General features: G+C 42.8%; 2 protein-coding genes across 5 annotated transcripts in view; both read left to right on the plus strand.

The window, feature by feature from the left end:
* The first annotated feature begins 223 nt into the window (after positions 1 to 223).
* ttc19 (tetratricopeptide repeat domain 19) lies at positions 224 to 14824 on the plus strand. 3 transcript variants are annotated; one of them, XM_017471999.3, is made up of 10 exons: positions 224 to 502; positions 1141 to 1226; positions 1438 to 1548; positions 1640 to 1678; positions 1793 to 1849; positions 1971 to 2032; positions 3630 to 3724; positions 6380 to 6534; positions 9690 to 9852; positions 10796 to 14824. In XM_017471999.3, exons 1-10 carry the CDS (start codon positions 238 to 240, stop codon positions 10957 to 10959), a joined length of 1197 nt encoding a protein of 398 aa, XP_017327488.1. In that variant the 5' UTR covers positions 224 to 237; the 3' UTR covers positions 10960 to 14824. The 3 variants fall into 3 exon arrangements, with proteins under 3 accessions (XP_017327488.1, XP_053537418.1, XP_047012587.1); XM_053681443.1 differs by having other exon boundaries at positions 224 to 331; XM_047156631.2 differs by lacking the exon at positions 224 to 502 and having other exon boundaries at positions 1443 to 1548.
* A 2449-nt stretch (positions 14825 to 17273) lies between these two features.
* slc4a2a (solute carrier family 4 member 2a) overlaps positions 17274 to 26232 on the plus strand; it is a 34578-nt gene continuing 25619 nt past the window's right edge. Inside the window, exon 1 of one of the 2 annotated variants that reach the window (XM_017471988.3) lies at positions 17274 to 17460. The gene's annotated coding sequence lies outside the window, so the exon portion shown is untranslated. Of the gene's footprint in view, positions 17461 to 20037; positions 20526 to 26232 lie in introns of those variants that run through there. The other variant, XM_017471991.3, reaches the window with a different exon arrangement.

A 26232-nucleotide genomic window follows, 5' to 3' on the forward strand; every position in this document is an offset into this window, starting at 1 on the left:
AGAGTCAAATATATGAGAACCTAATTCAGACCAGAGTTGTTTATCTATAGGGCAATCAAAAAAAAAAAGATAAGATAAATTTGAGTATTGGAGAAGCACCCAATATGGCGGTGTGCACAACAAGAAACGTCAGAACCGGAATATTTCACAGGCCAATCAGAAAGCGCTTTCTTTGAATATCATTAAGCGTTCCGTGTCACGTGACAACGTACGTCATGACGTATTCAAAGAGGAAACATGGCGCTCCCCTCCAGCTGTCGTCTCTTCGTAGCACAAGGACTCTGTATGAGACGGATGTTAAGCCAGGGACCGAGGACGGTCTGCATACCAGGTTTATTTGATTGTAAAACGCATAAGCTACACGAGCAGTTATCGGTTATATCGCCTCTGCGTGAATTTAGGCGACGAAGGTCATTTAATTTCCATATAAATGCGCCATATGTTAATGAGGAAGGTGGGAGTGAGCACACCGGCTTCCTGTTTACAGTGTGGAGTGCAGTGGGTAAGTGCAGCATGTCCATAAGCAGATGTAATAAACAGAGCCTTACTATATGGTACTTCCTGTTTCTTCCTGCCACATGTGGGTTCAGTGTGCAGTCTGTAGATTGGATGAAGTCTAATCTTTTGTACTTCCTGTCTGTCTGAAGACAGATTTGAAGTTTTGAGCTGTTGATTAAAAAATACCCCCAGTCTGAAAGTTTGAAGTCTACCATTGGCTACGCCCTAAACCACACTAATATCCAAGTTCAAAATATGTCATACACACTATATAACTGAATGAAAACCTATCCTACTCCATTGTTTTTAATCATCTGCAGATTGGTGTCATTCACAACACCAGCACTGTTCCAAGGGAGATTCAAAGGTCGTAATAATGATGTAAACGGAATGCACATTTAAGCTATATAAAGAAATGCATCCAAAACATTTCAGTTTGACTGTTGGTTTATGATGCTTGTCTTTTCTCCCAGCCCCTTAACTCTCACCTTTTTTTTAAAATATATATCTATATTTTTTTATATAAAGCACCCGCTGTTCTGTCGTTCATGAGCGCTGTGTGTATTACTGTGACGTTTCTGGTGTTTTAATTCTTTAGAGTTAAAACGGATCCACGTGTCTTACTCTGTCCTCTGTCCACAGCGTTCTCGCTGTTCGGCAGTAAAGATGAAAGAACGGAGGCGCAGAAGATGGAGGATGAGATTATTCTCCTGTTAAAGAAAGCGAAGGTAAACTACCACGTTGGTGCCAGATGAAAACGATACGAGTGACATTTTAAAGCAAAACGCGGCAAAAGATTCGGCTGGTTTTTGACTCGGACACACCCCATCTTGTTTGTCATATGCACGCTTTCTCCCTAGTTTGTGTATGTATGTATGTATGTATATATATATATATAAAGTTGTATTTAAAAATGGAGGACATTTCTGCTTTTCACAGTACAGCATGATGCTCGGGGAGCTGGACGCAGCGAACGGCTTCTTGCATAAAGCGATTCGACTGGCTCATCAGAGTCACAACGACGACGCCATCATCTACACCTACAGCCTGGTAGACCTCCTGCTCGACTTGGTTCAATCTCACATTACGTCCTTGGTCTATCAGAATGTGCCGGTAGTAATATTAGCTTCTTTCTCTACAGATGGCCAACTTGGCTTTTGTTCAAGGTGAGCTGGACAATGTGAGTAAGAGCAATGGGGACTTTTCCCTTCTCTACACCCCTAAGTATGCGCTTGACCTTTTGACCTCCAGGCGGAAAGTATGTGACCCCTGTGGTCTTGTTTGTCCTCTGTAGGCTGAGAAACTGTTCAAAGCCGCCATGAGTTTCATGCTGTCTGGAGGAACAGCACAGGTGAGACACTGCAAGCGTACTAGTTTCTGTTTAGTTCAAAATCTCTTTTATGTGGCTATTAAACGCTACAGGATGTTTACGGAGGTTTTGCGTACTCTCTCTACGACTTATTTTTAACCAGGATGACAACGCAGTCATTGAAATGTCCCTGAAGTTGGCCAGCATCTATGCCACTCAACACAAGTGAGTGTTTTTCTTTTATCCCATGATGTAGCGTACAGTCTGCTTCCTTGTTTGTTAAAGGCCAGCTCGTCTATTCCATTTAATGCATATAAAGAAGGGATTTTTCAACTGTTTAGTGTTTTGTGCTACAGGGGAAAAAAAAACCCCCACACAAAACAGTGGATTGCTCTAACTCCTAGAGTTTTATTCGAACGGATTAGTTTTTCAGGTTGACGCCTGACTTGCGCGTCACCTCTTGCATCTGGACAGCAACGCTTGGTGATATGATCACATTAAAGGATCATGAATTTATTTACCGTACAAAACATTCTAATCGTGATGGAGGGGAATCTGTGAAAATAAAGTAGGGGTTTATACTGACTGTATTTATAATGATACTTTAAGCTGGGGGTGAGATCATGCGCTTTCTTTGAAATTTCTGTACCTCCGTCATTTGATCGTCGTCTGTCTGTCCGGCCGAGATTATTATTCGCATGATATCTCGAGAACGTCTGGTTGGATGGGTGTCGGACCTGTCTGGAATAATCATTGCAACCAGCAGATTTAGATTTTGGAGTTGATCCAAACGGGTTTAACGTCACGGCAAGGTCAAATGTCTGAAGTGTATTTATTTATTTATTTAGCCCCCCCCCTTCATTAGCTTATGTACAGATTCTGTACACGTTCATGCTCAAGATCTCAGGACCTGTTTTCTGGCTATCTATGATTTTTAAAACGTCAGTCTGTGCGCAGGACATTCTTGTAGGCGTAATATCTATAAAAACGAGTGGTTAAATGTAGGAGCTGTATGCTAATTATCCTTCCTACCACTGATTTTTACAATCTGGCATTGATCCAAACGTGGTCAAGGTTGAGTTGAGTTGTACTTGTTCTTTCTACTGAGTTTCCAGTCAAGTCGGGATATAGACCGTGTTCATGAAGTGATATGACCCATAACATCAAGTACCGTTTTAGAGCTTGGATAATTTTGTGATTTCTGAAATAATTTGTCTGTTTATCTGCGAAAAGGGATTAAATATGGTGGTGACATTTAAAAAATAAATAAATAAATAAAAATTTCTCCAAATCCAAGAGGTGACCTTAGAAGAAGGCGCCGTTATGTGTCACATATACATTAGAGCACAGTGAAATTCTTTTTTTTTTTTTTTTTTTTCTTCACACACCCCAGCATGTTAGGAAGTTGGGGTCAGAGCGTGATACAGCGCCCCCTGGAGCAGTGAGGGTTAAGGGCCTTGCTCAAGGGCCTGACGGTGTCAGCTTGGCAGTGCTGGGGTTTGAACCCCCGACTTTCTGATCAGTAACCCAAAGCCTTAACAGTTGAACCACCACTGCCCTTGGCTTTTGTGATCATTGGACGACTGCTGTAGTATAAGTGGAATAGAGTACAGGACATGCTGTTACGGGATAATAAATGGGTCAACTTTGGAGTGGTAACACATCACACATCACACCACCCAGCCATGGATTATTTTCCTGTAACAGCTTTATTTCTTTATCAACAGGTAATGGAGTCAAAGCAGATTTTCTTTACATGAAATGTTTTCTGGTGTTTAACAGTTCACATCACTGGTGTTGGTTTTGTTTTGTTTTTTTATAGGAATGAGCTGGCAGAGCACGGCTTCCACTTCTGCACTGAGTCACTGGAGGCCAAGATCGAGAAGCAGAAGGACCTTCCACCAGATGCTATATCGGGTATCACATGCTTCCTTATAGGGCTGGGTGATGAGGGCACAATCTTATGTCATGATAAAAGATTTTCTCTCATATCCACGATATGGATAATTTAATAACTTGAAATGGTGCATGTGTGTGTGTGTGTGTATATATGTATATGTATATATATCTCTATATCCATCCCAAATGTCAGAGGTACATCTGTTTTAGGTACAAGTTCCTGGTCTTTTAGATGCGTCACGCTCTTCCATGCTTGTATTTGTTTTCGTTACAGCACACCGCTAGTAGCACGTTGCTCCGACCTTAATGATGTAAATCGGCTGCCGTCGGCAATAGAGCAAAATATATATAACAGACCTTTTTGTATAATCTTTCGATACGTATCGCCATATCACACAGCTCTATTACCTTATGGTACAGAAAGAGTCGGCTATGAAGATTTCCCTCATCTAGCAGTAGAAGCACCCAGGCAACTGTATAACTTTATATAAACGACTCCGAGCGGCTTCATCGGTGCTACTGAATGGTGAGAAATCTCATGCTGTGTAAGATTGTGCATGATTCACAGCGTTCACTAATGATGTCTGATGTGGTTGTTTGACGCAAAACCACGGCGGTTAAGATGTGAGGATACCGTGGAAGGTGATGTTATGTCGGTTTTAACAGATGTTCAGAAGTGGGTGTTTTCGGTCGGGGATGACCCGCTTCCTTCACGCCGCCTCCTCACTCCAGAGTGTGTGTATTTCCATGCGGGCGGCTCGAGTTTTGAAAGCGATTGACGGAAAATGAAACGTAAGCTTTTCCAAACATAGTTGATCGACCACGTTCTGGTTGGCGTGTGCAGTGTGCTTCTTCAGCCTTGCGCCGGATCTCTTAGGCTAATGTTCAGTGCTGTGAAAAGGTATTTCTTCTGTTTTTGTGTAGATCTCATACGAAATTGTTTCAGAAATTAAAACAAAATCTAAGATGATCCAATACCAACTGGGCCTGTGTGAAAATGTATTCGCCCCCGTAGTTACTAATTCCCCAAATCTATGAAACTGCATTGATAACGGGGTTCAGCTGGACTAGACACACCCAGGCCTGATTACTGCAAACCCTGTTCAATCACATCAACACTTAAATAGAACTTTTTCAACAGCATGAAGTTAAAAGGTCTTACGGAGTAACACGCTACGCCAAAGTTGAAAGAAATTCCAGAAATGATGAGGAAGGTGATTGAAATGCATCAGTCTGGGAAGGGTTACAAAGCTATTTCAAAGGCTCGGGACTCCAAAGAACCACAGCGAGAGACATTATCTCCAAATGGAAAAACTCTGCACAGTAGTGAACCTTCCCAGAAGTGGCCGACCTTCCAAAATTCCTCCAGGAGCACAGCAAATACTCAACCAGGAAGTCACAACAGACCCAAGGACAACATCAAAGGACCTACAGGCCTCTCTTGCATCAATAAAGGTCACTGTTCATGTCTCCACTATCAGAAAGACACGGGGCAAAAATGCCATCCATGGAAGAGTGGTGAGGTGAAAACCACTGCTGCCCCAGAAGAACATTAAGACTCGTCTGAATTTTACCAAAACACACCCTGATGATCCTCAAACCTTTTGGGAGAATGTTCTGTGGACTGATGAGCTGAAAGTGGAACTGTTTGGAAGACAGGAGTCCCGTTACATCTGACGTAAACCAAACACTGAATTCCACAAAAAGAACATCATTCCTACAGTCAAGCATGGTGGAGGTAGTGTGATGGTGTGGGGATGCTTTACTGCTTCAGGAACTGGGCAACTTGCAGTAATTGAGGGAAACATGAATTCCGCTCTCTACCAGAAAATCCTAAAGGAGAATGTTCCGGTCTTCAGTCCGTAAGTTGAAACTCAAGCGCAACTGGATTACGCTGCAAGACAACGATCCAAAGCAGAGGAGTAAACCCTAGTCCTAGAAGTAAGTGAAACTCTGCTCCTCAGATATCGGAAGCGTTTGCTTGCAGTTATTGCTGCTAAAGGTGGCACAAACAGATTCCACGTTTAAGGGGGCAGCTAGTTTAATTAATTTCTCGTTGGCGATAGGTGTTGGATAACTTTTTTTTTTCTTTCTTCTTCTTCTTTTTTTGGCTTCGATTAAGATTAAATATCTCTTGTATGTTTATTCAGGTTGCCTTTGTTTTATGTTGCATTTCATTTGAAGATCAAATAACATTTAGTACGAGATATACACAAAAACAGAAGAAATACTTTTTCACAGCACCGTACTGTAGCTCGCAAATGACGGAAGTGCATCGCTCCCAGTTTATCGTCGTGCAAACTGCGTGTCGAATACATCATCCGTTCACTTAAAGCCGCGTGCCAAGTCTCCGCTATACTTGCGTACGTGCGTTGACGCTGACACGGCGTAAAAGTTAGTGTAACGGCAGCCATGGTGAGTAGAATTATAAGTCCAGTAAGAGGCACAGCAGTCTAGTAACTTCAGTGCAAAACTAAGGAGGCAAATTTCAGACGGTAGGAAATGAACGGAAGCAGTCCATCATTGTTGGATCCTTGTAAAGTGGATGCTTTTTCGCACCAGTATACTCATCGCTGTGTTTTTCAGTAGCCTTGTTTGGTTATGTGATGGCTTGCTAGCTGTAATGAACGTCTGAAAGTTCCCTCACACAGCATTTCTCTCTTGTCCCAGCAGAAGAGGAAAGGAAGGACACGCGGCTGCTGCTTGGCCTCAGTCTGGATGCCCGGGCTCGGTACCTGGCGTCCTCTCGACGCCTGACGGGAGCGTGCAGGGATTACCGCAACGCTCTGCAGATCTGCCAGGAGGAGCAAGGAGAAGCCCATCCTCAGGTACTATTATCTCGTGGTTTACAGCATCCTAAACCCCTGCCCATCACATGGACCGGTACTTTCCACTGAGGACAGTCTACACTCGAATGAAAGTATCTTGCTTTCAGAAAACAAGGCTACAACAAGCACAGCAAGCATGTTGGGACATTATCTACCAGGCTTAATTACGACCAGCTTTAATAGAATACAATGACCAACGTGCAAGTTCATCTGTCTGGATGTTTCCTGTATCCTCTAGTTACCTCACTTACCGTTTTGGCTTTTACCACAGGCTCGGTTCTGGCGGAATTTCACATGTTCTTCCTGTGTCCGTGTGGCTTTCCTTCGGGTTCTCTGGTTTCCTCCCTCCAGTAGATGGACCGGCGAGTCCAAATTGTCCGTAGGTGTGAATAATTTCCTTATAAATTAAGGAAAGCACACAGGTCTGTGCAAAACATGTTTGACGAAAGCATCATTAAACGACGCTCCTCGTACAAGGACTGACCGACATGGTGTTTAGCTGATTTTTGTTCATTCGGTCGTCTCAGAAATATGCCACCACGCCTGACGTTCAAGCCATAATGTCCAACTTTCATAAATAAATAATGTCCACTTTTCAAGGTTTTGGAAGGAAATAAAGAAACCATGTTAAAGATTCGGTCAACATCTGGCACAGTTGTTTGGCCTAGTGCTAAAAGAACAGGCTGGTTAGGCACAGGCTAAGTGCTAAAACCTTGCTTTCATTATGATAATGGCCAACAAACACTGCAAATACGATTAAGACCTACTTGGAGTAGAAGCCTGACAGGGCATTTACAGTATTAAATCAACCCCCTACCTGAACTTAACTAAAGCTGTGTGGGAAAAACAGCCGTAGCACAGCTTTAGCGAGGTCATATACTGTGTATACCTCTTAAATAAATACGGTAGTGCTTTGCATTAAGGTTATCTTAACTGACATTAGTACTCAACACATTTAGTTAACATGAACAAAATATGAACCTCAGCATGAATGCACCATAAGTAAAAAAAATTACTAAAGCAGCAAACATGTAAGTTTGTAAGTCGTCTTTTTTTTTTCTTCTTCTTCTCCTAAATAGTAAACTAAATGGTCACCGCCGTGATTCATGCCAGCAATGGGCCTCATTCATCAGTGTTCGAGTAAAGCGGTGTGTGAATGAAACCTACAAATCATGCCGGATTTACAACAGTTTCGTACGCAGTGATTTTCTTCATATTTGCGCGTGTATGTTGATAAATGGCGGTCACCCGTAGATCACTGGGTGCACGCATGGCACAGCTGATTCGCATTCGGTGACGCCCACAAAACTCCGTAAAAGGCCACGTTCACAGAGTGGAAAGTGCAAAATGGCTACTAAAGGGACAAAAGGGGAGAATTTCTCTGACGTGGAAGCCGAAGTACTTTTGACTCAGGTCTACAAGAATTTTATTTATATATATATATATATATATATATATATATATATATATATATATATATATATATATATATATATATATATATATATATATATATATATATATACACACAAACATATTGTGGGGAAATAAGTATTAGACCTGCTGCCTCCGAGTGTTTCTGGAGCACTTTCCGAGTGGTCCTTGGCTCTTGGGCTACTCTTCTGACTGTTCTTCTGACTCCCTGGTCAGAAATCTTGCGAGGAGCTCCTGTGCGTGGCCGCTTGATGACCGAGTGATGTTGCTTCCACTTGTGGATAATAACCCCAATGCTGCTTATTGGAAGATTCAGAAGTTTTGAAACTCGTCTGTATCCGATTCCATCGATATGTTTCTCAACAATAAGGTTGTGAAGGTCTTGGGAGCGCTCTTTACTTTTACCCATCATGAGATGTTTCTTGTGTGACAGCTTGGTAACGAAAGCCTTTTTATAGACCATCAATGTACTAACCCAGCTGATATTAATCTGCACAGATAGGGGGTGTAATTACTTACGGATTTCAGCCGGTCCCTTACCTTGCCTTGGAGAACTGCTCTTTCTTCACTACTACAATACTTATTTCCGTGTCATTCCACTTCATTACACATAACGTTATTTATGGACTTTAATGTTGTGAATTCTTTATGCGTGTGGATTTCTTGAGTTAATACTGACGTCTGGGGAAAATTTCCTGTGAATAACCTCATTGGAAGAATATTTACTGAAAACAATGCAGCAAAATCTGGAGAGATCTTGCAGAGGTGAATTCGGTGTTGTCCGGCCAGCACGTCAAAAGAAAACGTTTTCTCTGCTGCTAGTGGAGGCCGAACCACGATCGGATATCGAGGCGATCGGAACGGATTAATAAGCCGGCGTTCATCTTCAGAAAAGCACCATTCATACCGGTCTCTAAATATCCGTCGCCTCCTAAGTGCATCATGTACTAACTCTTCCGGTAACATCGGTTCCTTTTATACCGCGACATCTCATCTTAACTGAACAACTAGCCTTGTGTGTCTGTTTATTTCGACTTGCTTTTATCTGGTATGTGTGTAATATTTCTTTTCTGATATTTAGGCCTATACGAAACCACGGTTCTTAAAAAAACAAAAAAAACCAAACAAAAAACCTTAATTTGTGTGTTTATTTCAAATAAGTATGTTTAATTAGTCTTTAAATTTACACACACGGGACAGGAGTAGGATACACTTGGGCTTTTTCCGAATCGACCGGATTTTCATAAACAGCAATTATCTCTCGGGTAAACGCCCACATGAACGATTTCCATGTGAATCTGTTCCTATCCAGCGTGATAAATCGGGCCCTCTGAAGTACTCTGACCTGAATAATTCTAGACGGGATAGTTGGAATCAATTAAACGTGGGTGATGTAACGCACGTGAAACTGTTGGAACGAGAGAAGCTGTTAAATATTTCGGGGTTATGGATGAGAGATCTGTGCATGTTATCCTGACTGAGGGCTAGTCAGTGGAGTAAACACCATTATCAGATGAACTTTATCAGCAGAAGACAGTTTGTTGTACCGTGACAGCAGCGGCATTGAAAATAGCCCGTTTTGTGTTCTTATACAGTGCGTGCATACATTTAAGCTCGGGTTCGGTTTTCTTTCCGTCAACCTTGATGCACACGGAAGCTACCAGAGTATTCGCTCTGCTTTATGGTGAATATTAAGCCTCCTGACTGCGTGTTTGTCCCAGACGCTGGTCTTGATGAGTGACTTGGCGACAGTGTTGGACCTCCAGGGGAAGCACGATGAGGCGCTTGCTCACGTAAAGAAGGCTGTAGAACTGGGACAGACGGCCGGTCACCCCGACCAACACGTGCTGCTGGGAAACATGGCAGGCATTTTAATGCACAAAGGTAAGAGACCGGTTTCTCCTTCTGTGTATAGATTCACATTCACGATTTTGCTTATTATTATTACTACTACGATTGCTGCTCAACAACAGTAATAATAATTAGTAAATAAAATAGTCAAGACCGCTATTGTCAATTTCAAGACCGAAACCAAGACCAGGATCAGCCAAGACTAAGTCCGGACTGAGTCGAGGCCAAGCATCTTCAAGACCAAGCTTTTAATTCCGACTAGTTGGCTTCATTCGTGCAGTGCACCAATCGTTACGCTGTGTCTTCTAAAAGGAGGAATTATTAGTCAAAATTGTGCACGTGAAAAGAAAAGACATCGTGAACATTATTTTCACGTACTCTTGGTAAAGTCCAAGACTATATTTAGTGAGACTAATGCCCAAGTCCAAATGCTAGTAAGTCTGAGATACGGCCGAGTCCATACAGAAAACATCTCGAGATTGGATTTGAGTCCTACAGCCTTTATTCTAATACTACTACTACTACTACTACTACTAATAATAATAATAATACAATGTCTCAGATGTAGTTGTGCATTATTGGTTAATAGGATAATCTTGTAAAGTCTCTTATTATGTACTGTGCATACAAGTTAAAAAAATGTCTTAAAATTGTGTAAGTTAACAAAATTGACTTGATTTGATCAGATACAATGTTAATCTGTTTCAGTTTAGGTGTGTACACGAATGCTCAATCTGGATTTAAGTACGCTTAAACGTACGAATTTGTTCAACTGAATTTGTCTCCCGAAACTTTATGTATAATGTTCGAAACGACCGTTATAGTGCCGAATAACTCCAGAGAAGCAATAAAAATGACGTGTTTCCTGATTAGGATACGGTTTGGTGTTTTTGACCATGTTTTTTTTTTTGTGTAAATAGATTGGCTTAGTTAATCGATTAAATCCTTTTTGGTAAGAAGTGTTTTGTCCTCTCAGGTGAGTTTGAGGAGTCTGTTAAGCTGTACAAGGAGGCCCTGGCCCTGGCGCAGGCGGCTGGAGACGCCGAGGCCGTCGAGCAGTTTACGGAGGGACTGAAGGAGCTGAGCAGGAGGAGAGAAGAGAAACCGAGTACGAACGAGAAGCCATCAGCCGAGCAGTGACTCCACACCAAACACTCCTCCTCTGGAAGTATGACCTCCTTAAATGGACGAAGCGCTTACCGCGTGCGTGATCCTTCATCATCCTCCACTGGATTCTTATTCGTGATTTGTAGTCTCAGCTCCGCGGTGTTAATTTAAGAACGAAAAGACGTGCGTCCGTGTTTGTTTACACTTCCTCTGGAAAATCCAAAACGGGAAAGACGGTGACTCAGGAAGTGCTGACGGAGAGAATGTGATAACGGGTCACATCTGGAGAACGCATCACACTACTAACGCCTCTCTCGATTCGATTTTCCCCGAGTTTGACGTGATTAAACGGCGTACGATACGACGTGTATGTTTTTGTGTTTCCGTTTAAAACATCTAATCCCCTGCAGTATTTTAGCGAGTATGCTGTACAGACTGAAGAACCGCCTTGTAATTGGAAATCGACCGACATTACGGACGTTAAAATCTGTTCCGACTTTGTGGCTGTTATGCAACAGTTAACTATCGGTTTCTCCTTTTACTCTTTAACCGCAGTTTAGTTGCGCTCGTCACACGTTTTATAAAACATTCAAGCTCAAACCCACGTCTGGCTGATGGGCTTCCTGCGACCTGATTAACCGTCGCAGAGTTGGAGTGACGAAGTTCATTTAAAAAGAATTCAACTCGCGGCCGCAGAATTCCTTCCGGATATCCAGTCGTTATTATCGACGCGTGAAGAAAATCTAAATAAACCGTTTAAAGGAAATCTCCACCCTGAAACACGCGTGAAATAATTTCCTATTGAAATGTTTGACGCGTGTAGTGATTCTGCCTATTTTTTTTTCTCGTGGCCGTTGCTGTATATTTGTTATTCCTGTGAGCCGGTCTGACCTCACAGGTGGTCAGAAAGGCGAAACCATTTCAGATTTAGCTTCTAAAAATGAACGTGCAAGAGATTCTTGAGGATGTTCAGTGTCATATTAATCAGAATTCCAGTGCAGGATTAGTTGAGATTTCAGACACAAGATGGTTTAAAATGCCTTGCGGATATACAGCACGGTCGTTACAGCAGAGACTCGGCTACTTGGCGATGTACGAGATGATGATAACGAGTCTTTATTTATCACGTATACATTAGAGCGCGGTGAAATTCTTTTCATGTTAGGAAGTTGAGGTCGGAGCGCAGGGTCAGCCGTGATACAGCGCCCCCTGGAGCAGAGAGGGTTAAGGGCCTTGCTCAAGGGCCCAACAGTGGCAGCTTGGCAGTACTGGGGTTTGACCTTCTGATCAGAGCTTTAAGCGCCGAGCCACCACTGCTCCCGACGAGCACGGAGGTATTTCTATGAAATTTGCAGCTTTGGACGCTGATCTGTTTGAGCCGACAGACTAAAAGACAGACTAAAAGGACTAAAGCGCTGCTGCATCAGTCTTTAGGATGAGAGTCAAACAGCAGTTGTGAGTAATGTAGACTTGAATGAAAACAGACGAACGTGTCTGCGAACGCCACGGGAGATTCATATGCGAGTCAGAGTGGATTTTTCCTTCAATGTCCTGCTTCAGCACCGAAAGACTGGAGAGGACAAATCGTGTAAATACAATTCATTTCTCTTTAAGTAGCAAGGAAAAAGGTGGTGGTGTTTTTTTTATTTTTTTATTATTTTTTTTGGGATAAATCATCATGGAACTTTGGGCTCTGCCTCCACATAAAGAGTTAAAAATCCATAGTCTCGGGTTAACTGTTAGCTCCGTTCTACGTCATTGCCGGCACCATTTGGAGAGGTCGTGACCTTTCACTAATTGCCGTGCAGCACATTTTCAATACTCGGGCGTTTCTCAGAGAACAAGAATCCGAACAGAGCACGTTAAGTGTTAGGAAAGAGAAGTGCGGAGACCATTTTCTAGTTCACTGGTTCTCACTGTGGGGTGACGAGTCATCCAGGGGTCGGTGAGGCGTAGCCAAGGAGTCCGAGGTTTTAAAATACACGGTGTGTACGCTTGCGTGTATGCAAAATAACAATTATGACGTTATTATATCTTTTTTTTTTAATCTTAAACCTGTTAATGAGATGTTGTAGTTATCAGCCTGTTCAATTGGTCACTTAAATTGAATGGATTTAAATCAAACCTCCAATCCAAACAAATAATTTCTTAACGTTTATGTTAACGATAAATAATAATAATAAGTTGAACAGAACATGTTCTGTTGGCGGAAATAGCCAAAATATGATTCTCGACACGTGTAAATGAGCCGAATAAACGTATAGTCGTGTTCTAGATTTTAAATGAAATCTTGACCTCCGGATAAAGAGGTCCCTGGCTGCAAAACATTTTGAGAACTCCTGCGAGAAGGCCGATACATTCGTGACGTCGAGCCGGAATGAATGCGGTCTTTCTAATCATGGTTTTTTTTTTTTTTTTTTTTTTTCAGATCCCTGTGAACCACTTCTTTTTTTTGGTCCCATGTACAGGATCTAGTATTTGAAGCCTATAGACAGTGTACAATAGATCAATTTAATTCTGTGATGTGGGCGCTTGATCCTTCCTCATTCGCCTGAGAAACGTGCTGTGACGCGTTTGCATCCAGATACACGCTATAAGCCTCTCTTTATGAGATCCTTAATCAGGGCTTGAGCCCCGTTGATCTGCAGCACAGGTTCCCATCACCCTCTTTACCTCACGAGGACGCAAGACCACACTGAGCACATCAAGTGCCAAACGAAGTCCTGCGTCTCACCTTTCTCAGCGTATCGTATTAACGTCTGCAGAACAATAATAACGGGCTCTTTTGTTTACCCGAGTGACTTTTGAATCGAGTCGTTTCAATTCCCCCTATTCGAATCCGTCGACTTTAGGCTGTCGTCTGGGTTTAACACGGAAATAACTCCCATGACTATGTTCCTTTCTCGAGCAGACATTCAAGATGGGTGTAATTACTAGCTAAACTGCTGCGTGGAAGCAAGGAAATGAAGATTCATAGGAGCCATGCCAAAACCTTCGTTAATTCTCTCCTCCGCTGTGGTTTTGTAATAGTTCGGCGATCTCACGCTCTTCATTCCACAAAGCCCCGACTTTGTAGATCTCCAAGAATGCACACACTCCCAGCCCTTTTCTACTCTCGGAACGTATCGTGCAAGTCCTTACAGAAACGCCAGCGGGAATCGCTTTGTACCTCGTTAGACCTTTTTGTTTAATTTTCAACATGTGAAGACTGGAGTTTGCACCCTGACCGCTTGTAACATTTTAGCCATGTTCTGGTGAAATTCCTAGATCCCAGATGAAATCATTTTCAAGGAGTCTCGAAGGAGGGTAATAGCGTGTCTGACGAGGTCCACATACTAGCCGTATTGATTTTTAGGGATGCCGTGTACAGAAGCGCATCAATTACGAATGATACGTAGTGCCAGTTTTTCTTCAGCTTAGTTGTACCAGGCGTACGCTAATATTTAAATTCCTTTTCCCGGGCACGTCCGCATGCACGCGACTAATGGCCCCGACGCTCTCTAACATTTAAGCCCAAGCTCCTTTCCATTTATTGAATTCTTGCACCATGACGATAAAGATAATAGCTGTATGTGCTGTCCGTAAGTATTCACCCCGGAACTAAAATGGAACTCCCAACGGGCTTAATTAAACAACATAGAACCTTTTTTTTGTTTCAGACCACTCCATTTTTAGGCGAGCAAAAGTATAGGAACAGAAGTCTTGAAGTAAATTAAAGTAACGAACACTTAATATTTGCATTAAGCCCGTGACTCACTGACCTCAACTAATTGTTGATGTCTTCTTTTTTGTGACGCTTTAACTTTCGGCCTCTTTCGGTTGTTGTTGTTTGTTTCGGGGGCGTTTCTCCCGTCAGTCTGCATATAAATACCAGGAAATAAAAGCTGGAAATTCTAAACTGTCGTCTCGTATTCATCTTTTGATCTCAAACCCGAACGTCTTCTGTCTACAGCGAAAACAATTGAATTGGCCTCGCCGTTCCAATAGTTTCAGAAGGGACTGTATTTTGTAATCGTATGTGGTAAGATATCAGTGGCTTATCTCTTGCGCAACACTATATGTTAGCAGAAATACGTGTCTGGAAAATTTGGTTTGAACTGGTATCTTAAAAAGGAACGAGGAACGAAGCGTTATCTGATTCGGACTGTTGAAGTGCGGTCCGTGTGTTGACGCCAGGTCGGGGCTTGTTCAGTTTTGGAACTCAACATTTGGCAACGAATTTTGTAGCTCCAAGGCAGGAGCTGTCAAGCGTTTTGCCGCCAGGCGTCCCTTCCAGATCTCAGCGTAGATTTTATATTTAAGGACAAGGTTCACTTCGATAAGAATAAGATACGAGAGGTCAGAGGAAAATGGCCAGATTGGTACGAGCTGCCAGGAATGATATGTTAACTCGAATAATCACTCTTTACAACCGTGGTGAGCAGAAAAGCATCTCCGCATGCACAAAACATCGAGGTGCATGGACTACAACAGCATAAGACCACATCGGGTTTCACTCCTGTCAGCTAAGAACAGGAATCTGACGCTATCATGGGCACAGACTCGCCCAAACTGAACAGATAAAGATTAGAAAAAAAATCACCTGGTCTTTTTCTATCGTGGACCCCACTTTGAGAACCATGGCTCTAAGGTTCTCTGACAGGAAGATTGAGAGGTCACTACCAAGCAGTGCCAGAGAGCCGCCGTGTGTTAAAGCAAAGCCCTCGGCTAGGATTGTATTCCGCCTCACTTGTAAGTCTAAGGAGCCTGCAACGGTAACAAAAATGTTGTGGTCTTGAATTCTGAGCGGTTTGTAAAGGGGGAAAAAAAAGTGCTCCTGGAAAACTTTTTTTTTTTTTTTTTGTTTTTTTTTTCCCCCCCTCCCCTGTTTGCCTTTAAACCAAAAAGCTATTCAGGAAATCCTTTGAAGTAAACTTGTAAGTGCATTGAATATAAATCCCTAAGTTCACTCAGCTGTAGTTTAAAGCTAGGCTTCGAAAGATCTGTAATAATAAGTTGACAGGACTTCATATCAGAATTAATATTAAAAACATGGGGGGTCCTGTTGAGTCGCTGCGCCCAAATGAATTCGCTCTTAATATCTGCTCCTAACATTTCGGCTGTACCTAGACCAAAAAAACAAAAAAAAAAAACAAAAAACCCAACCCATTCCCACATATGATTAAGTATGTGGCTGAAAATAAGCTTAAACACTGCGGTGCTGAACTGCCATACACCCTGCCATAACAAAAAAATAAAAATAAAGTAGCTTTCCATCGTTTTGTCTCTTTAGAAATGTAATCCAGTGAACATTTCCCCCGCTCTGACTCTGTATTTTCCCACCCTGCAGTACTATTGAGCCGTTGTTTACTTTGACGCAGTGACCGTTCGGCGAAAATGCTCATTCAACACCAGTTAATTATTGGCTTTATTTAGGTATTATTTTTGATAATTATTACCAACAGTAATTAATCAGAGTAAAACGCACGGGTGTTCCCACAGTTCGTCTGTTCGTATTCCCGGCGTAGGTGAGGCATGATTTTCAGGCTCACGGGAAAGATGACACACTCATGTGACAACTCCAAAAAAAAAAACAACAAACGCTGTGTGCGTGTCTTTATCGCACCGAATACTCGAGTTCATCTGCTGTATTGCTCGCAGTGCATTAAAGCAAATCGATTACAACGGGAATTTTGGATGGCTGTTGATACAGACTTCCGAAAAATATTTTTCATACGTAAATATCCCCAGCGTTCATGTCGAAATTTCTGCGAATGTGTGTGCGTATCAGTATAAATGATCCTGCAGCGTAATTTTAAGGAATGCTTTTTAATGGATTTATTTTTTTTTCTTTTCTGAACTGAAGCTGGGTATATAAAGGAGAATGTCTCAGGATAGAGAAACACGCAAAGGATCACAATAGCAGGAAAAGACTTTGGGGTTAAAATAACAGACAGTTTATGCTACATAAGCAGGACCTCCTTTTTGCTTTTTTTTTTGTGCTGAATTATTGTAAGGATCAACAAGGACAAAAACAAGTAGTTTTTCAAGGATATCATGTGACACACACACACACACACACACACACACAAACACGTCAGGGTATTACTTAGTGTGTAACCATGCATACACACATCCACAATGACATAACAGATTGTGAAATTAAAGACTAATCTGTGTACTGCCATACTTCTGAAATGCGACTTTGCTGCTGTTGTTGCTCTCTCAGCGTTTCTCCTCCTTCCCTGGGAATTTAAATGTTGACCAATTAACAGACGTACACAAGCAAAACATGCGCACGTGCGCACACGCACAACAGCCATGCTTCTCCTTATAAAGTCTCCTCTGATCAAGGCTCCACTAGCTCTTCTAAGAGCACACACCAGCAGGGTATGACACAAGGTCTGATAGGGGTGTGTGAAGGTCAGCTGCTAAATCCTGGTCCTACTCTCTCTCCAAGGACCTGACTTTTTTTTTTTTTTCTCTAGGAGCTACAACGTAGCACATTTCCTTATACATTTAAAAGCTGGATTCACGTCGGAGCTCCAGAGCAAGGTGAGATTCACTGGAACTTTTATTGAAAGAAATAAAGGCATCAAATTGTACTTTTTCCCTTGTCGTTAGGGTGGTACCATTAAGGGTACATCTTTTGTACCTTTTTGTATACATCTTCCACTTGGTAACATGAATATATATTACACCTTTTAAAAAATAATAATAATTGAAGGTACATAATTGGACCACTGATGCACCTTTTAAAGCTTTACTCTCTAAGGTAATTAAAGCTACATCACCTGCACCTTCCCAGCTAAAAGATACATGCTTAAGATACAAAAGACACCTGCGGCATGGGAAAAGTACAGTTTGGTACTGGTATTTCAGAGTGACAGGGCCAGGTATCTTAAGTCTTAAGACTTTTGTCTTATCTATTGGCACCTCGGGCCAGCTCTGGGGGGAAGTAGAGCTGTCTTGTTTTAGTAACGTGCGACTGCTGTGTCCAAAACTGTTCACTGCTCTGCTAAACAGTGTTAAATTAGACTCGCATGTAGCTAACGTTACCTTCACGTACTTTTTAGTACACTAGTATGTGCTGTACATGCTGATAACAAATAGTTCCTCGAGCGTCTTTTCTGGGGGGTTATTCAGATAATCTGGCAGAACAGCCTGTAGACCATGAAAGGTTTCTGAAAGAGATCTAACGTCAATCATTTCAAATATTCCAGGCAATTTCAATTTAAAAGCCTGATGAAAGATCCATCCATCTTCTATACTGCTTATCCTTCAGGGTCGTGGGGAGCCTGGAGACTATCCCAGGGGGCATGGTGGGGTATACCTTGGATGGGGTGCCAATCCATCACAGGGCACAATCGCATACACATTCTCACACACCCATTCATACACTATGGACACTTTGGACATGCCATGCATGTCTTTGGACTGGGGGAGGAAACCTCCGCAGCATGGGGAGAACATGCAAACTCCACACACACACAGGGTGGTGGCGGGAATCGAACCCCCCCCGATCCTGGACGTGTGAGACGAACGTGCTAACATAAAAGATACGTTTTTAATTGATCTTAACTGACAACAGAATCGTACAATTTCACCCCCCAAAGCGTTTTCTGAATTTCAATATTTTTCCAGACTGAATCATATCTCTCAGAAATGTTTGAGAAAGCTTTAGTAGCGTACACAGTCAAGGGGCTCTAGATGTCAAATATCAGACTTTTATCGGTGGAAAAAAAAATCACAAAAGCCAAGATGTCTGCAGATGATCTGAGAAATACAATGAACATTGATGCTTTTATACAACACTAAAACAGTGATCTCATTAGGCGGGGCTTCCCCATTTTTTTTCTCTTGAATCCCTTTTCTGACGTCTCGCCACGATGTTTTTCTTTCTGCACATCTTCTCTATAACTGTGGCACCAGTTCAGCCAGCTCATTTATTTGATCTTGATTTGATTTGGAACGTTTTTATTTAACTGATTATTCACACGCCATGGACTTCATCAATCCATCTTAAGGAATCACAAACACCAGCTTGCTAAAAAAAAAAAAAAGATACAGACTTAAACATATAGCACAGACTCAGTGTCTCTAAGCAGGTACAAAGGCTGAGTTTTCACTGAAAACCAACAGAGCAAGCCTACAAGAAAAGGCTAAACTTTCCAAATGAGTCGCTTGAGTTTAGTTTCTCTGAGTAACACACTGATTTCTTTCCTATACCTCATACACGTGAGGGGCGCACGGTGGCTTAGTGGTTGGCACCTTCGCCTCACGGCTCTAGGGTAGGGGGTTCGATTCCCACCGGGGCCCTGTGTGTGCGGAGTTTGCATGTTCTCCCCAGTCCAAAGACATGCATGGTAGGCTGATTGGCATGTCTAAAGTGGGTGTGTGAGTGTGTATGTGATTGTGCCCTGTGATGGACTGGCACCCTGTGCCTGAAGCTCCCTGGGATAGGCTCCAGGTTCCCTGTGACCCTGAAAAGGATAATGTGGTATAGAAGATATATAGAAGATGGATGGACCTCATACCCTGGTCACACATGATTAGATCTCACATGGACATAACAACTTCTCAACATATACCAATTCATTTCTTAACATATACACCATTTGCTTAAATATATCTATCTATATATTGATGTTTGTGTATACATTCGATATTCGCAGAAATTAAGGGACCGTCTCTAAAGTTACATACGACATTGTTAAACACGATTCTAACTTCAACAGCATTTGAAGGGAATGACTTACAGTCAGATAACCAACTGTACAGTGGTTATTAAATCATGTATATAAATAAAGCCGTGTATTTTATAACTGCCTGGGCTCATACACAAAATCCCACCTCTATTCCAGTAATCTCCACAGATCTGCGAATATCGAACGTCCAAACGTCACACCAAACTTTATTCCAGTCATAATAGCTAGTCTAGAATGTTAGCCTGGGGCTTGAACATTAAAACTGTTGAAATGATTATTTTATTTTTATTTGTATTTCTTCTCCCTGGGTCTAAAGGACATGGGAAGGACGTGTTTTGTTCTCGTCTGGCGGTACAGATGAGGTAGGAGTGGGCATGCTCTAGCTTCCTCCAGTCATTCAGACTTTCTTCACTTCCACTGAGAGCTCACACCAGAGCTGAGCGAGTCATTTCGGGGATTGATTTTTATTTAGTTATTTATTTATTTGCTTATGTATGTAATACATTTCGCAGGGTATTTGGACCATTTATGACGAGTCTTTAGACCGCGCTACCGGATCGGGTTTGTAATGATGCAGCACGTCTATCTCCACAGCCTAATCTCCCGGATTCAGCTCCACGTGTTTGGGCTGTAGCAGACGTTTTCCTCGACGCGACACGACACGACGTGTTTAAGCCCGACCTACACGGCCACGTTTACTCCCCCCTCCCTCCGTTCATTTTCTTCTGTTTCTGTGGACCCGGCTCTTTTTATTTGATAATTTATTTGATTTCCTCTGAGATTGAGTTGAATGTTTTTGAGAGCTTTTTTTTTTTTTATATACATATATTCATGTGTATAAAACGCATCCGTGGGGAAAGGCTGTAGTTAAAACACCACAAGGCTGCTGTGTGCCAGACAGCTGCTCTCACGGTCAGTATCTGCGGCTTCGGCTATTTTCACCTCGTCCTTATTGTCACGAAGGTTGTTGTTGTTGTCTGTGTATGTGTGTATGTGTGTGTATGTGTGTGTGAGAGAGAGTGGTGTTTTATTGTTGGACTTTGGGCTATAAATGAGTGCACTAGCTTTAGCAATAACCGACTGCTGATGCTTTAGGAGGTGTGTGTGTGTGAGAGAGAGAGAGATGAAGAGTCGCGTGCCGTTAGCCAATGGTACATTCAAGTCCAGTCACTGATTAGCCTGCAGTAGTAATACATCAGGGAAGATGAAGAAACGTTGTGTATTCTCGTTTTCCACATAAATAAGTAAATAAATAAATCCTGGTGGCTGGGAGAAAAGGAGGAGGTTTGTCATTAGCTCGTCTGAATCTAACAACAACTTGAGTTTGTTTTCCGTCTCAGGAGTTTGAGTCAGTCTTGTGCAGATGACCATTTGTTTGAGGAAAAAGCTGTAATTGGTCATCAGACAGGTCACGTGTGCAACCGGTCCGTAGTTACAGTGGTCAAGGAGAATGGAGAGGAATTGCTATAGAGAGGAATAGCTATAGCGAGTAGACTGGAAGAAAAAATATATATATACTTTTTTTTTTTTTTAAAACAACAAAGTATTGGGATGCACAGTGGTCATTCGGTGTGTGTTATAAGGATGAAGAAAGTAACTTTATTCATAATGGGTTTCGTGTGCTCTCAACTTGCTTGTCACTTCCTGTTCCACTGTCCTGCGCGTTCTAATTGGCCAGCAGCGAGCCAATCAAATTCAAGATCCAGACCAGAGAACAGTTAATGTCGTTTAGCTCTAATCTTCTCTCTCTGTGTGTGTGTGTGTGTGTGTGTGTGTGTGTGTGTGTGTGAGACGGTATGAAAGTTTTGGTCACGATTAAAACCATCACAGTTTACCAGTATTGTTCATGGTAATGTTCAGATGTGCTGCGAATGTACCAAAAAAAAAAAAAAAAAAGTCATTTAAACAGGTTTTAGAGTTGAAAATCAACAAACGGCAAACAAAATTAGCAGCATAAACACCATAAGGTTAACGTCGCGTCTGTGTTCTAGTTCTCGATCGGAGCGGAAATGAAGTCGGAAGACTTCTGGGTTTGTATCGGACGATCGTTTTGTAGGCCGCGATGGATCGTTAAAAATCAGTGAAGAACGGGTACGGGTTTCCGAACGTCCGTCTCGGATCGCTGTTTCGTGTCCCCGTAATCGTTCGAAAAGCCGTGTATTAGCGGTATGAATGTACGCTACTGGTTGAAAGTCTAGACACACTCGTTGAGCGATCCCGAGCGGCTGCTTTCCGCCGTGTTTTCACACTCAAAAAAACAACAGCGTTGCATGCTGTGCCTGGGTGTGTGTGGACAGCGTTTACGGCGAGTTTTACTGGGTTTTACTCATTAATTAAATGTGACATGGTAACGCTAATCGTCAGGGAATTTTATGGTGAAACCGGTAATCGTTTCATCCCTTGGTTAAATCGTTCAGGTCTATAGCAGGAGCCCAGTACTCAGAAAGAAAGGTACTAAACTGTACTTTTCCCTGCCTCTGAGGCGGGAACATCTTTTACAGATAGATCAGTGGACCCACTCCATCCATCCATCCATCTATCTGTCTTCAGTAACCGCTCTATCCTGGTTTAACCTGCTTTTTTTCAGTAAATGCTTTACCTGTCTAACTGCTCTATCCCGCTTTATTCTGGAGTTGCGATCGATCCAGAGTCTAACCTGAGATGGGAATACATTCTGGATGGGATCACAGGGCAAAACACACGTTTTAGTGTAGCCACGCTGCGTAATGGCATGACGGGGTCATGGGCACACTTAATCTCGTTGATGCGTGTGGGGAGCGAAGGCGAGCCAGAACACCCAGTGCATCTCAGCTTGCCCATGCTGACTCCTGTCCATTGATGAAAACACCTACAATGGGCACGTGAGCATCAGAACTGGACCATGGAGCAATGAAAAGAAGGTGGCCTGGTCTGATGAATCATGTGGACGTCTCGGTGTGTGCGTCGCTTACCTGGAGAAGAGATGGAACCAGGATGCCCAATAGGAAGAAGGCAAGCTGGAGGAGCCAGTGTGATGCTCTGGGAAGCATAACCATTTTTACAGACCAAGTACACCCTTTCATGGCAATGGTTTACCCTAAAAGCAGTGGCCTCTTTGAGCAGGGTAACGTTTGAGGAACCTGACGAAGAGTTCAAGGTGTTGACACGGCCTCCGAATTCCCCAGATCTCAATCCGATCAAGCGTCTGTGAGATCTCCTGGACAAACTAGACCGATCCACGGAGGCCCGACTTCACAACTTAGAGGATCTAAAGGATCTGCTGCTAACGTCTTGTTGCCAGATCCCACAGCACACCTTCAGAGGTCTTGTGGAGTCCGTGCATCGATGGATCGGAGCTGTTTTGGCAGCACAAATGGGACCTATCTGGTTTTAATGTCATGGCTGATGAGTGTTCATACTGAAAGTACAAAAAATGTACTGTTGATGGTATCTCCCAGCAACGTGGAAAAGTACAAGTCGGTACCTTCTTGTCTGATAATGAAAAACTGGATTCAGGTACAATTTCGTGATCTCTCTGCTAAAAGACGTTTGACAAGATCAAACTCGCTAGATAATCACCTGGTTTATTCGATATCTTTGCACAGGGACATCACCACACCGTGCTTGACCCTGACCCCCTCCAGGACTGGAGATGTGCTTACAGCTTAAAATAGCGTCTTAGTCATGGTCATTTGGGTCGCTTACGTGACACATCATGACTAAATAAATGATGTAGTCAAGAGATGGTTTTCCTACGTCGCAACCTTATCGCCCACGGATTTAATTTTACGACTGGGTAAATCTCTGGAACGTTTGTAAGACCGGACAATAACTTATACCAGGGAATGTGGAGCTCCAAACCCTTTAGGCACATGGGTTCTGACTTTGGTGTGAGAGTATTACAAGTTCTCCGCTCCATCGTCCCGCTTAGGTCAGAGGTTTCCGTTGTGCTTATGCACCTGATCCAACTAATCAGTGAGCTGGCTGAAGAGCATCAAGAGGAAGAACTTCAAACTGAGCGGGACAGTCCGTCCCCTGAGGCTCCAATAACCATTACTCCTAAGCGGAGAAACGTGATATTCTCGGGCTGTTGGCGCAAAAACGGTTCCCGTACGCTTTAAGAGTAACGCTGTTCGAAGTACGAGTAGCGATGTCGACTAAACTGCAGGCATTTTAAACGTTTAAAGAGTTAAAGGAGTACTCCGATGTTTATACCACCATGTGTTTTTGTGACCTGCTTGGTTTTAGAATTTTTAAAAAAATTTTATTTAGTATTTATTTACTTTTGTGTGTCTGTGTGTGTTGAGACCTAATAAATAACAACCTACATTTTAAATCTTTGAGATTTTTAAAAAAAAAAAGAAAAGGGGGGAAAAAAAAGTCGTAAGTAGCGATGCGTTTCAATACGTCATCACGTGACGTTGCACACGTGGAGCTGGCACCGAGCCGAAATGATAAAGACGCGCTTCTGTCCCGGGATGACGAATAAAAATGAAACTGGGAGGGCCTGCGGGTTTTCCGGATGAAGTCCTGCTTTCGGTTACGACGGTGTTTGATACGCGAAGGTACAGTCGGACACGTCCCGCGGCTACACCGCCACTTGTGCCTCTCCCAGGTGACTCTGCTGCTGGAAAAATGATGACCTTCGTATGTTTACTCTGGTTCGGCAAAATCTGGATCGGTTTCATATGAAAACACTTGTGCCCAGCTGTCAGACAGGTTTGTTTATATTTGAGAGCCACGTGCGGAACGTGATCCTGTAGCTAAAGTTGTTGCAAATGAGAACTCGAAAGATGTGTGATGTGTAAATACTGACTCATACGGGGGGTTTACTTCTGAATGATACACCAAATAATGAAACATACATGATGCTCCTTTTATATATAAGCATTTTATATGAATACACACACTTTATGTATATATATTTATATTTTTTTATATACAGTATCTCACAAAAGTGAGTGCACCCCTCACATTTGTGTAAATATTTGATGATATCTTTTCATGTGACAACACTGAGGAAATGACACGTTGCTACAATGTAAACTAGTGAGTGTACAGCTTGTGTAACAGTGTAAATTCGCCGTCCCCTCAAAATAACTCGACACACAGACGTTAATGTCTAAACCGCTGGAAACAAAAGTGAGTACACCCCTATGTGAAAATCTCCAAATTGGGCCCAATTAGCCATTTTCCCTCCCCGGTGTCATGTGACTTGTTAGTGCTACAAGGTCTCAGGTGTGAATGGGGAGCAGGTGTGTTAAATTTGGTGTCATCGCTCTCACACTCCCTCATACTGGTCACTGGAAGTTCAACATGGCACCTCATGGCAAAGAACTCTCTGAGGATCTGAAAAAAAGAATTGTTGCTCTACATAAAGATGGCCTAGGCTATAAGAACCCTGACACTGAGCTGCAGCACGGTGGCCAAGACCATACAGCGGTTTAACAGGACGGGTTCCACTCAGAACAGGCCTCGCCATGGTCGACCAAAGAAGTTGAGTGCACGTTCTCAGCGTCATATCCAGAGGTTGTGTTTGGGAAATAGACGTATGAGTGCTGCCAGCAGTGCTGCAGAGGTTGAAGGGGTGGGGGGTCAGCCTGTCAGTGCTCAGACCATCGCCGCACACTGCATCAAATTGGTCTGCATGGCTGTCGTCTCAGAAGGAAGCCTCTTCTAAAGATATTGCATAAGAAAGCCTGAAGACAAGCAGACTAAGGACATGGATTGCTGGAACCATGTCCTGTGGACTGATGAGACCAAGATAAACTCATTTGGTTCAGATGGTGTGAAGTGTGTGTGGTGGCAACCAGGTGAGGAGTACAAAGACAAGTGTGTCTTGCCTACAGTCAAGCATGGTGGTGGGAGTGTCATGGTCTGGGGCTGCATGAGTGCTGCCGGCACTGGGGAGATACAGTTCATTGAGGGAACCATGAATGCCAACATGTACTGTGACATACTGAAGAAGAGCATGATCCCCTCCCTTCAGCGACTGGGCCGCAGGGCAGTATTCCAGCATGATAACGACCCCAAACACACCTCCAAGACGACCACTGCCTTGCTGAAGAAGCTGAGGGTGAAGGTGATGGACTGGCCAAGCATGTCTCCAGACCTAAACCCTATTGATTATCTGTGGGGCATCCTCAAACGGAAGGTGGAGCAGCACAAGGTCTCTAACATCCACCAGCTCCGTGATGTCTTCATGGAGGAGTGGAAGAGGACTCCAGTGGCAACCTGTGAAGCTCTGGTGAACTCCATGCCCAAGAGGGTTAAGGCAGTGCTGGAAAATAACGGTGGCCACACAAAATATTGACACTTCGGGCCCAGTTTGGACATTTTCACTTTTGTTGCCAGCGGTTTAGACATTAACGTCTGTGTGTTGAGTTATTTTGAGAGAACAGCAAATTTACACTGTTACACAAGCTGTACACTCACTACTTTACACTGTAGCAACGTGTCATTTCCTCAGTGCTGTCACATGAAAAGATATCATCAAATATTTACAAAAATGTCAGGGGTGCACTCACTTTTGTGAGATACTGTATACACACACACATACATATTTTTTATATATGTGTGTATATATATATGTGTGTGTATGTATGTATATGTGTGTGTGTGTGTGTGTGTATGGTTTTTA

Source organism: Ictalurus punctatus, chromosome 7 (genome assembly GCF_001660625.3).
Source record: "Ictalurus punctatus breed USDA103 chromosome 7, Coco_2.0, whole genome shotgun sequence".
NCBI lineage: Eukaryota > Metazoa > Chordata > Actinopteri > Siluriformes > Ictaluridae > Ictalurus > Ictalurus punctatus.

What these genes read in the sequence shown, in the direction of transcription:
- ttc19 (XM_017471999.3), top strand. Translation starts at nt 238, where the DNA reads ATGGCGCTCCCCTCCAGCTGTCGTCTCTTCGTAGCACAAGGACTCTGT. An exon ending in TCCTGTTAAAGAAAGCGAAG is followed by an intron (nt 1,227 to 1,437) that starts GTAAACTACCAC and finishes TGCTTTTCACAG; the next exon opens with TACAGCATGATGCTCGGGGA. An exon ending in ATCTATGCCACTCAACACAA is followed by an intron (nt 2,033 to 3,629) that starts GTGAGTGTTTTT and finishes GTTTTTTTATAG; the next exon opens with GAATGAGCTGGCAGAGCACG.